Below are 13,039 nucleotides of genomic sequence, written 5' to 3'. Positions count from 1 at the left end.
TGATTATTTTTCAGCCATTTGCCTTCAACACGGGTATAGGCGCCGGAGGAGGATTCCAGGAACGTCCCTTCATGCAGCAACCTCAGAACTACATGCAAGGACAATTCCCTTACCAACAGCCACTACCACCAGGTAAACAAAACACAGTCACACCTGCTCTAAACCAATCACTTAACCTAAGGCCTTGAAATAACCCATGGCAATTGCCGTGGTTCCCTGTGCTTTGCTGTGGTGCCCTCTGAAAGGTTCTAAGAACTACATGCAAGGACAATTCCCTTACCAACAGCCACTATAACCAGGTAAACAAAAACAGTCACACCTACTCTAAACCAATCAATTAACCCCCATTACAACAATGGACATGTCCAACCGGACTCAATCCCTGGTGTTTCTGATCAGCAGAGTGTAGGTTTCAGTCCCAGTCGTGACACCTGTGTCCTTAAGCTAGACACTTAACCATGCTTGCTTAGTCCTTTGGAATGGGACTTCAAGCCGTTGGTCCTGTGTGTTGTGTAATGCATGTAAAAGAACCCAGTGCACTTCACTTATGGTAAAAAGAGAAGGGGTGCGCCCTGGTGTTCTTGTTTTAGTGGCAGCATATTGCTCCACAGCACCTTGTTAACCATATCATGGTGCTATGTAAAAAAGAATTTGGTCTCATGATTCAAACAAAGACCCACATACCTTGCAGGAAATACTGTATGTTAAAGCGCTTTGAGCGTCACTGAGTGACGGATATGCGCGCTATATAAGAAGCCACTGTTATTTTTATTATGAAATACCGTACAATCATCAATCAATAAAATTGTTTTCTCCTCTCTACCTGGCAATAGCAGGACCTTCACGCATCGACAGACAGATGACCATGGGTAACTCCAAAGCAGCTCTGCGTAACATGCTGGTGGACAGGAAACATCCAGGAACCCAGGGACACGGCCAGACGCAACCGGTAAGAAACTCTTAGCAAGGAGAAGGGTCTCTAGATGCTTGTCTTAAGAAGGGGGTTTGTGTTACGTAAAGGTTACTCGGGACCTCTCCACGAGCCAAATACACAATCCAAATTTAAATGGGACACTTAAGTAGGTTAACGGACCTGGGCCCAAGTTCATAGAGCTGCTAAGCACAAAAATTTGCTCAGCATGAAATTTTCGCCTAGATAAAAACAGGATTACCAACCAAATTTCCACATGATTTTCAGGATAAGCAAACGACAGCTGAATACGTGTAACAAGCAATATGCAACAAATGGAATTTTGGGTGGTAATCCTGTTTTTATCAAGAAAGAAATTTCATGCTAAGCAAGTTTCTATGAAATTGGGCCCTGCATGTAAAAGGAAACACTTTGGTTGCACATGGAGAATTTTTAAAATAGCGTCTTTGTATCTTGGAGAAAATTTATGGAAAAATTGAAATGTGACAGTGGTTTCTTCTTCTTGGGAGATTCTGTGGAACCTGCGTCTGTAAATACCCTTTTGTGACATGGCCCTCACATTCTAAAAGTTCTTTTAAATTCACTGGACACTATTGGTAATTGTCAAAGACCTGTCTTCTGACTTGGTGTATCTCAACATGTTATGCATAAAATAACAAAACTGTGAAAATTTGAGTGTGATTGGTAGTCGGAGTTGCGAGATAACTATGAAAGAAAAAAACACCCTTGTCACACAAAGTTGTGTGCTTTCAGATGCTTGATTTCGAGACCTCAAATTCTAAACTTGACGTCTCGAAATCAAATTCGTGGAAAATTACTTCTTTCTCGAAAACTAGGTCACTTCAGAGGGAGCCGTTTCTCACAATGTTTTAAACTATCAACCTCTCCCCATTACTCGTTACCAAGCCAGGTTTTATGATGATAATTTAACTGAGTAATTGCCAATAGTGTCCACTGCTTTTAAATTCTGATCTAGGAAAGTCCACAAATCCACTACAAATTTTTTACAAATCCACTAAGAATGTCCACAAATCCAGAAAGATTGAGTCTGTGTGAGAGTTGGCTGTTACATTAAGTTGTGGTCAGACAGTGAGACATAGGTGCTGGTCAGATCTTTTGTTGTTGGGTGTGGTTTTACTTTGTAATGAGTGTGGTTCCACCTTGTATTGGGTGTGGTCCTACTTTGTCTTGGGTGTGGTTTTCGCAAATGTTTCGCTGGAGTCCAGCACAAGTCAACTGATGCAAATTATTCGTTGCGAATTTGTGAAGTCAAAATTTGTATATCGCATTCGCAGAAAGTAAAAACCAAGCTTTAGTCTTCGGATGTTTCCAGAGCAAAGGGGGTCAGACTGTGTAATATTTAGTAGGCCTTGGCGAATTATTCGAATATCCGGGTAATGGCGAATACATGTAGGTTTTCGTATCCGTAACCGCGAATGCCTTTTTTTTCTTAACCGGATATCCGCATAGGGTGCGAATAGCTGTTTATAAACCGAATAGTTCTGTAATTACAACCAAGTCCGGATATTCTTTAATATCCGAATATCCGCGGACGTCGGGCGACAACTGATATGAATGTTTTGTCTGAATCCTTATGAAACTTCTATTAAGACAGCATAAAACAGCATAAATTAAGTATTTAACTATGCTCACCTTCGTGAAGACTTAAAACAATGACATTTCTGACGTAATTTGTTCAAAGATTACAAAAGTTTTCCTTCACGTAGAGTCAATCATGATCAAAAGAATTAGCAAATCGCCATCTTTAAATTAGATCCGGTCATTTTTATGAATAAACCAAGTGACACAGTCTAAAACTAATATCAATCCGCCCATAAGATCTCATTTACAAACGAACAGCGCCCTCTAGCGGCAAAACAAAATTTTTTAATATTTTTTTTTTAATAGCGCCCTCTAGCGGTGAAAAAACTATTCGCATATCCGTTTAATTTCGGATAGTTGGCCAGCGATAACAAAAAAACAAAATTTCACTATTCGCCCAGCACTAATAATTAAGTGTGTTCAAGCTCTGCTCTTTTAGGTGTCATTGGTTTATTTTATGATGTGGGGTAAGCTTGGGCGATATCACGATATAATCGAAAATCGCGATACCATTTCTTAAACGATTACCATATCGTCTTGATTTTTTTTTAATCGAGTTATCGGCATATCGTGGTTTTGATGAAGTATCACGATGTCTTCCCTAATTGAGACGTCTTGCAACCACAACGGGCTGTTTAAAAAAAAAAATCAAGTCCAAGAACCAACCCAAAGATCCCCCAATTGAAAAAAAATAACATCAAACACTTAAGCGCCCAGGTGGTCTCCCACAGACACTTCAGAAGTAACACAATGTATCAATTACCTCCCCTGTGTGGGAGCCTTGTGCGCCTTGCCGCCGAACTGCAGACCACAATGGGATCATATTACACAAACCACAACCCATCCACAACCGTTTTATGAGTGTGAGGTCACCCCATGTGCATTATGGATGCTTATTGGTCAGCCTTACAAGTCTTACAGTGTCAACTCCTGTTGCTTTCGCGTTTGCTTTCATGAATTGGATTCACAACTCTTACAGTGTCAACTCCTTCTGTTGCTTTCGCGTTTGCTTTCATGAATTGGGTTAACAACTCTCACAGTGTCAACTCCTTCTGTTGCTTTCGCGTTTGCTCTCATGAATTGGATTCACAACTCTTACAGTGTCAACTCCTTCTGTTGCTTTCGCGTTTGCTTTCACAAATTGGGTTCACAACTCTTACAGTGTCAACTCCTTCTGTTGCTTTCGTGTTTGCTTTCATGAATTGGGTTTACAACTCTTACAGTGTCAACTCCTTCTGTTGCTTTCGCGTTTGCTTTCACGAATTTGGTTCACAACTCTTACAGTGTCAACTCATTCTGTTGCTTTCGCGTTTGCTTTCATGAATTGGGTTTACAACTCTTACAGTGTCAACTCCTTCTGTTGCTTTAGCGTTTGCTTTCATGAATTGGGTTCACAACCTTCACAGTGTCAACTCCTTCTGTTGCTTTCGCGTTTGCTTTCATGAATTGGGTTCACAACTCTTACAGTGTCAACTCCTTCTGTTGCTTTAGCGTTTGCTTTCATGAATTGGGTTCACAACCCTCACAGTGTCAACTCCTTCTGTTGCTTTCGCGTTTGCTTTCATGAATTGGGTGTACAACTCTTACAGTGTCAACTCCTTCTGTTGCTTTCGCGTTTGCTTTCATGAATTGGGTTTACAACTCTTACAGTGTCAACTCCTTCTGTTGCTTTCGCGTTTGCTTTCATGAATTGGGTTCACAACCCTCACAGTGTCAACTCCTTCTGTTGCTTTCGCGTTTGCTTTCATGAATTGGGTGTACAACTCTTACAGTGTCAACTCCTTCTGTTGCTTTCGCGTTTGCTTTCATGAATTGGGTTCACAACTCTTACAGTGTCAACTCCATCTGTTGCTTTCGCGTTTGCTTTCATGAATTGGGTTCACAACTCTTACAGTGTCAACTCCTTCTGTTGCTTTCGCGTTTGCTTTCATGAATTGGGTTAACAACTCTTACAGTGTCAACTCCTGTTGCTTTCGCGTTTGCTTTCATGAATTGGGTTAACAACTCTTACAGTGTCAACTCCTTCTGTTGCTTTCGCGTTTGCTTTCATGAATTGGATTCACAACTCTTACAGTGTCAACTCCATCTGTTGCTTTCGCGTTTGCTCTCATGAATTTGGTTCACAACTCTTACAGTGTCAACTCCATCTGTTGCTTTCGCGTTTGCTCTCATGAATTTGGTTCACAACTCTTACAGTGTCAACTCCATCTGTTGCTTTCGTGTTTGCTTTCATGAATTGGGTTTACAACTCTTACAGTGTCAACTCCTTCTGTTGCTTTCGCGTTTGCTCTCATGAATTGGGTTTACAACTCTTACAGTGTCAACTCCTTCTGTTGCTTTCGTGTTTGCTTTCATGAATTGGGTTTACAACTCTTACAGTGTCAACTCCTTCTGTTGCTTTCGCGTTTGCTCTCATGAATTGGATTCACAACTCTTACAGTGTCAACTCCTTCTGTTGCTTTCGCGTTTGCTTTCACAAATTGGGTTCACAACTCTTACAGTGTCAACTCATTCTGTTGCTTTCGCGTTTGCTTTCACGAATTTGGTTCACAACTCTTACAGTGTCAACTCATTCTGTTGCTTTCGCGTTTGCTTTCATGAATTGGGTTTACAACTCTTACAGTGTCAACTCCTTCTGTTGCTTTAGCGTTTGCTTTCATGAATTGGGTTCACAACCTTCACAGTGTCAACTCCTTCTGTTGCTTTCGCGTTTGCTTTCATGAATTGGGTTCACAACTCTTACAGTGTCAACTCATTCTGTTGCTTTCGCGTTTGCTTTCATGAATTGGGTTTACAACTCTTACAGTGTCAACTCCTTCTGTTGCTTTCGCGTTTGCTTTCATGAATTGGGTTAACAACTCTTACAGTGTCAACTCCATCTGTTGCTTTCGCGTTTGCTTTCATGAATTGGGTAACAACTCTTACAGTGTCAACTCCTTCTGTTGTTTTCGCGTTTGCTTTCATGAATTGGGTTAACAACTCTTACAGTGTCAACTCCTTCTGTTGCTTTAGCGTTTGCTTTCATGAATTGGGTTCACAACCTTCACAGTGTCAACTCCTTCTGTTGCTTTCGCGTTTGCTTTCATGAATTGGGTTCACAACTCTTACAGTGTCAACTCATTCTGTTGCTTTCGCGTTTGCTTTCATGAATTGGGTTTACAACTCTTACAGTGTCAACTCCTTCTGTTGCTTTCGCGTTTGCTTTCATGAATTGGGTTAACAACTCTTACAGTGTCAACTCCATCTGTTGCTTTCGCGTTTGCTTTCATGAATTGGGTTAACAACTCTTACAGTGTCAACTCCTTCTGTTGCTTTCGCGTTTGCTTTCATGAATTGGGTTAACAACTCTTACAGTGTCAACTCCTTCTGTTGCTTTCGCGTTTGCTTTCATGAATTGGGTAACAACTCTTACAGTGTCAACTCCTGTTGCTTTCGCGTTTGCTTTCATGAATTGGGTTAACAACTCTTACAGTGTCAACTCCTTCTGTTGCTTTCGCGTTTGCTTTCATGAATTGGGTTTACAACTCTTACAGTGTCAACTCCTTCTGTTGCTTTAGCGTTTGCTTTCATGAATTGGGTTCACAACCTTCACAGTGTCAACTCCTTCTGTTGCTTTCGCGTTTGCTTTCATGAATTGGGTTCACAACTCTTACAGTGTCAACTCATTCTGTTGCTTTCGCGTTTGCTTTCATGAATTGGGTTTACAACTCTTACAGTGTCAACTCCTTCTGTTGCTTTCGCGTTTGCTTTCATGAATTGGGTTAACAACTCTTACAGTGTCAACTCCATCTGTTGCTTTCGCGTTTGCTTTCATGAATTGGGTAACAACTCTTACAGTGTCAACTCCTTCTGTTGCTTTCGCGTTTGCTTTCATGAATTGGGTTAACAACTCTTACAGTGTCAACTCCTGTTGCTTTCGCGTTTGCTTTCATGAATTGGGTAACAACTCTTACAGTGTCAACTCCTTCTGTTGCTTTCGCGTTTGCTTTCATGAATTGGGTTAACAACTCTTACAGTGTCAACTCCTGTTGCTTTCGCGTTTGCTTTCATGAATTGGGTTAACAACTCTTACAGTGTCAACTCCTTCTGTTGCTTTCGCGTTTGCTTTCACGAATTGGGTTAACAACTCTTACAGTGTCAACTCCTGTTGCTTTCGCGTTTGCTTTCACGAATTGGGTTAACAACTCTTACAGTGTCAACTCCTTCTGTTGCTTTCGCGTTTGCTTTCATGAATTGGATTCACAACTCTTACAGTGTCAACTCCTTCTGTTGCTTTCGCGTTTGCTTTCACGAATTGGGTTAACAACTCTTACAGTGTCAACTCCTGTTGCTTTCGCGTTTGCTTTCATGAATTGGGTTAACAACTCTTACAGTGTCAACTCCTTCTGTTGCTTTCGCGTTTGCTTTCATGAATTGGATTCACAACTCGTACAGTGTCAACTCCTTCTGTTGCTTTCGCATTTGCTTTCACAAATTGGGTTTACAACTCTTACAGTGTCAACTCCTTCATTATGCAATTGCCAAAGTAAATAACTCACAAGGACTGAGATCTTTAGTCACAAATACCAAGTGCTTATCATTGGGTCCAGGCGGTCCAATCTTTTCCAATGGAATTCATGATCGTGGGTGGTCCAGTGGTTAGACTGCAGGACTTGTGACTTTCAATCACTAACTGCTGTTTTCACAATGAATTGAATAAGTCTTGTTGTCTAGTTACTGAATCACAATTTCTTGATTTTTGCAGCTCATAGTCATAGACTTTAAACCAATGTTTGTATTCTGAGAGAGATTAGCTGTTGCCAGCTTGGTGTTTGTACCCCCTTGTGGGAGTTTGCAGAGTTCCCTTGATGGAAAGATTATCTAAAGAAAAAAGTCCAAGAAGTAGATATCAAAGGATTAAAGACACTGGACACTATTGGTAATTGTCAAAGACCAGTCTTCTCACTTGGTGTATCTCAACATATGCATAAAATAACAAACCTGTGAAAATGTTAGCTCAATCGGTCGTCGAAGTTGCGAGATAATAATGAAAGAAAAACACCCTTGTCACACAAAGTTGTGTGCTTTCAGATGCTTGATTTTGAGACCTCAAATTCTAAATCTGAGGTCTCGAAATCAAATTCGTCGAAAATTACTTCTTACTCAAAAACTACATTACTTCAGAGGGAGCCATTTCTCACAATGTTTTATACTATCAACAGCTCTCCATTCCTTGATACCAAGTATGATTGTGTGCTAATAATTATTTTGAGTAATTACCAATAGTGTCCACTGCCTTTAAGGTAAAGCACCAGCCAAACTCTGTAAAGGTTTAATAAAGGAAATCACTAGGGAAAACACTGTCACATTTTTAATCTTGATGTTTGGATATATCAGCACTCAAAAGATACAAACTCTATCTGGGGTTGTTGGCCGTGTAGCACTGATCGCTCAAATTCAGACGGTTCAGAGAGATTTTAGGTTTTAAGGTCCAACCGAAAAAACAACCTAAAAACCCCCAAAATGAAGTCAGCCATAACTTACTGCCTTTCTGACCTTTTGCCACACACGCTCATTGCAGAGAGAAGAAGCTCTGAACTTTGGGAGTCCTATTTTGAAGGTAAACTGTCCCCCTCCCATTCAGTAGCACCCTTTCATGGTTGTACAGCTTTACCTACTGACCCCCTAGGCTCGTATTAATTTTCCTGCTCTGTGCATGAACGCTGCTGCATGGTCTCATTTTTTTTTGTGATGATGATTTTTTTTTTTTTTTTTTTTTAACGCATGGCTTGGAAGAACTTGCTTATGGGACACTTTTGAGGACTCTTGGTGGCAGCAGATTTACCGGGTAAATCAGTTGTTCTCAGAAATGTGTGCAACCCCGTGAACAATTTGGGAATTTACCTGGTAAGTCTGCTGCCACCTAGTGTTCTAAAGTCTCCCGTTGTCTCAGTGTGGACGACTGGTTTCGCATTTCACATGAACATGAATGAAAAGTGAAACTTGAGGTTGTACATTCATTTGACTGTTGTGATGACAAGGTTTCATTCCTCATTCATGACTCATGTAAAGTACAAAACATGGTTGTACAGAGGAGGATTTGTTTATTCTGACCTTTTGTTCTTTCAAATTATAATTTTTCTTGACTGGGGTAGGGTTGGAATTACGAAGCAGGATTGGAACTTGAAGTGGTGGTTCGTTTGGAGAGCTGGTTGGGGTGGGAAGTGTTCCAGCATGGTTGTGCATTTCAATGTTTGGCGCCCTCTGTCACTTTTCCCCTTGTACCAATCCTAACCTCTTCCCTACCTTACCCCTTACCCACCTTACCCCTTACCAACCTTACCCCTTTATCACCTTACCCCTTACCCACCTTACCCCTTTCTCACCTTACCCCTTCCCTACTTTACCCCTTTCTCACCTTACCCCATACCAACCTGAACTCTACCTAACTTGACCAATCCCCACCTCTCCCCCTTCCCTACCTCGCCCCTCCCCACTTAACCCCTTCCCCAATCCCCACCCTACCCCATCCCTACCCTACCCCTTCCCTACCTTACCCATACCTAACCCCCTTCCCACCTCTTCCCCATCCCAGTTATAACTTAAGGCATGGGGTATTTGTGGATAGTTGTACAGAAATTTAACAACTTTTTGTTACCAGCCAGTACCATAGAGCAGTCATAGTGCAAGTTAAGCATCATCAAAACCCCCAGTGTTGGTGTCATGGCAGATGTAGATCAATGTTCAACCCGATAGAAACTGTTAAATCCATGTCCCTTCGTTCTCCCTCATTACACAATCACATACCTTCCAACAATCCCTATTTTCTAGGGACCGTCCCTATTTTGGAGAATTCCAATGTAAAAAAAAAACAGGGACAGTCCCTTATTCTGAAAATCTTGTCATATCAAATGCAAAAGTTTGATGTGAATTTGGCATCGAAACTGTCCTTCATAATAACTTATGGCCAAGATCTTAATTTTATGGATGTTACAAATGCCTGAATCAATTAAAAAAATTTGTTACATGCCAATTTGTGTCTTTGTTGCACATACTCACAGACTGTGGGTGTGGGTGCCTAGACACAGATCTGGGCCCAATTTCATAGCGCTGCTTAACAGTAAGCAAATTTGCATGCTTACTGTAGCAGAAACATTTGCTTAAGCCTTAGCACATTTTACAGGTTAGCAGAAAAATTGGGCGGCCATATTGCGTGTTTACTGTGGATTTGCATTGTGACGTCATTTATTTTCGTGCGGTAAGCACCGGAAGGTTAGCATGCCTTTTCCTGTGCTTACGATTAGCTGCGCTATGAAATAGAAATTGCACAGTAAGCACAAAATCGTCTGCTAAGCAGCGCTATGAAATTGGGCACTGATCCCTTGTCCCTATGTCTAACTTTACTATGTTGGCAGGTATGCAATTATCGTTTCCTACTCATTCCACATGGGTTTTAAATTTATACTTTTGTTGCTCCTTCAACCCAGAGGCTGCAGACCACTTTATCCCCCCCCCTTATTTTTTTAACTGTTTTAATTTAACTGTTTGTAGGAATGTTTTAGTTTTAATTTTATCAGTAGTTTTTCCATGCATCTAGTCTGATTCAGTGACGATTTTTGAAGGGGTCATGTTTTTTATTGAAATGGAATTGATGATCAGTGTGGTTTTTTTGAGGGGGGTCGTTTGGTTTTAGTTAGTTGGCATTTTGTGATTATGCATCGATGCATGGTTTTAGTTATTTATTTTTTTGTTACGATTTTTATAAGTATTAAAAAAAAAAAAAAATCTTTACCTTTTAAAGAGGCCAAGGGGTTGATTTCACAAAGAGTTAGGACTAGTCCTAACTTAGGACTAGTCCTAGAAGATGTTAAAAATGTATGGCTAGTCCTAAGTTAGGACCAGTAAATCGTCCTAAGTCTAGTTACTCGTCCTAAGTCGAGATAAGACTAGTCTTAACTCTTTGTGAAACTAACTCCTGGAGTGTCTATGAGAATAAAATATCATGACACTAAATACGTTAAGTTTCGAAGAAAACATAGTGTCTTGAGCAACAAGTTTTGCTTTTGTTTCAGGGGGAGGGGGGCTAACAGGTTACTTGCTCAGCCAAATTAAAAATGTCAAAAGATCCCTTTGAACTATTTTGTTTTTGAAGCCACTTGCAGACGTGCGGCTTAGGAAAACAGCACCTTATAGATACTGTTTAGTTTGGGTAGCATGATTTAAAAATCTGTAAGCAATTATATTCCCGCCCTTTAATTTGTTAACAATTTGCTGCCTTCCATCTTAACGAGAACTAGGCATAACAATCAGTTGAAGGTCGGGTCATAGATTGGTAAAAAACTCTGAAAAAATAATAATTAATCATAAAAAACTTTCTTTATGAGAAGCACGGCTGCTTTTGATAGTTTGAACTATTTTGGGAAAATTATTCCCTTTAAGTAGTAATTTGGTTTTGATAACTTTTTCACCCCTAAGAACATTTGAATCTGAGAAACAATCTTGCTTCAATTGCATCTCAGATTTCTGAGGGTTAATGACCATTCAGGAATGCTGTGGCCAAAGATGTGGTTGGTACTCTGTGTCACCTTACTGTGTAAATGGATTTGACATTAACTTCACTTTTTTGTCTATTTTTTTCTCATTAAGCAGACACTTTCATATGTGACTTAATTGTGTCTTTCTTGATAATTTTGCTTTATAAATCAGCATCACGCTAACTAAACCAATCTATGACTCTACCTTTAATGCTATCATCCAAAACAAAAATATTTAGCTTCAAAATAGAGGAAGAAATGTCGGGGGAGATGATTAATTTATATATCCAATGGCAACTGTTTGGATAAAAGTAGTAGACTAGTATTGTTGTCCAAACTAGTTCCTACTCTATACTTTATTCTTTTTTTTGTCTGCCTGGTGAAAAGAAACCTCTTATTTTCTTGAGGTCTAAAGGAATTAAGGCCACGTAAAAAAAGAAACATGTTTAGAGTCCCCGCCCGCTTCCTTTTTTAGAGGCTGCAACTCCTTTTTTTTAATATAAAAAAAAAAAAATATTATTCTTTTTTTTCTCTTTTTTCTTTATAATGGAAAAAAAGGGGATATAATGTAATTTAACGGTCTCATCAAGAAAATCCTTTACTTAAAAAATGTGTCGGGCAGTCATTAAAAAAAAAGGGTTCTCTTCCTTCCTTAAAAAAAAAAGTTTTGTTTTGTTCAATGTCTTGTCCAGCATGTTTCATTTTTTGTTGTGAGTTTGAACAGTAGAAAAAACAAAGGATTTTTGAAATTTTAAAAAGAATGGTAGCCATCTTGAAAATAAAAAAAAAAAATAAAAAAAAAACCCTCCTCCTCCCTATTTTTTAGAAACTCGGACGCTAAACATGTTTCTTTTTTTACATGGCCTAATTTTCTTTGATATTCTTCTGACATGGATACTATTCCCAGAAGCTCTTGGATCAGCACTTAGAGAAGCAGGGAATTCTGCACTTTGTTAAAGGCAGTGGACACTATTGGTAATTGTCAAAGACTAGCCTTCACAGTTGGTGTATCTCAACATATGCATAACATAACAAACCTGTGAAAATTTGAGCTCAATCGGTCATCGATGTTGCGAGATAAATGAAAGAAAAATAATCCTTGTCACACAAAGTTGTGTGCGTTTAGATGGTTGATTTCGAGACCTCAAGTTCTAAATCTGAGGTCTCGAAATCAAATTCGTGGAAAATTACTTTACTTCTCGAAAACTATGGCACTTCAGAGGGAGCCGTTTCTCACAATGTTTTATACTATCAACCTCTCCCCATTACTCGTCACCAAGAAAGGTTTTATGCCAATAATTATTTTGAGTAATTACCAATAGTGTCCACTGCCTTTAACAGGATTTTTTGCTTGTGCAGTTCTGTACTCCACAAGGCATTATGAGCTTACACAACTAGCGCAGAAATTTGGTGCTTGCTCTGTAAGCAAAGAATGATGATTGTAAAGTGCACAATTATGTCGTCAGCAGAGCCATGAAATTGACCCATGATCTTACAGTGCCCCGTAAAGCGGGTATATCTGATCGAAAGTTCAGAATTCCACCATAAACAGCGCCATGAATCTGGGGTCGATTTCACAAAGAGCTAGGACTAGGGTGGACTAGAGTCCTATGAGATATTAAAAACTTAATTCTAGCCCTAAGTTACCCGAGATAAGACTCATCTTAACTCTTTGTTAAATTCACCTCGGGGCCCAGAAGCTTGTGGGTTCAAATCCCGCCTGAGGTACCACTCCTTTAAACAATGCTTTTTTCCTTTGTCTCATTTGTTCCATTGTTGGCTTACATTGTGTGTTTCACAGTATCATCTGATGCAGAAACGTCAACAAATGGCACAGGCCCAGGCCCACTATAAACAGCAACAACAGCAACAAGCCGCTAGGGGTAATGTACAAGACATGTTTATGCCGCCCTTCAAAGGGCCGCATGATGGCCCCATGCATCATATGCCACCGGGTGCACCACAGGTACGTATAGCTCATAGAGTTATATAT

At 39.9% G+C, this 13,039-nt stretch overlaps 1 protein-coding gene across 3 annotated transcripts in view; it reads left to right on the top strand.

Moving 5' to 3' along the window:
- Positions 1-13,039, top strand: part of LOC117298398 (mediator of RNA polymerase II transcription subunit 12-like protein) — a 45,994-nt gene that overhangs the window by 29,664 nt on the left and 3,291 nt on the right. For 2 of the 3 annotated variants that reach the window (XM_033781649.1, XM_033781647.1), the window contains 4 exons: positions 15-132; positions 834-949; positions 8,094-8,132; positions 12,848-13,012. In XM_033781649.1, coding sequence (XP_033637540.1) covers positions 15-132; positions 834-949; positions 8,094-8,132; positions 12,848-13,012 — 438 coding nt within the window. The remainder of the gene's footprint in view (positions 1-14; positions 133-833; positions 950-8,093; positions 8,133-12,847; positions 13,013-13,039) is intronic. The other variant, XM_033781648.1, reaches the window with a different exon arrangement.

Source organism: Asterias rubens, chromosome 13 (genome assembly GCF_902459465.1).
Source record: "Asterias rubens chromosome 13, eAstRub1.3, whole genome shotgun sequence".
NCBI classification, from domain to species: domain Eukaryota; kingdom Metazoa; phylum Echinodermata; class Asteroidea; order Forcipulatida; family Asteriidae; genus Asterias; species Asterias rubens.
The sequence above is the reverse complement of the archived record's forward strand: the minus strand, read 5'-3'. Positions and strand labels throughout refer to the sequence as shown.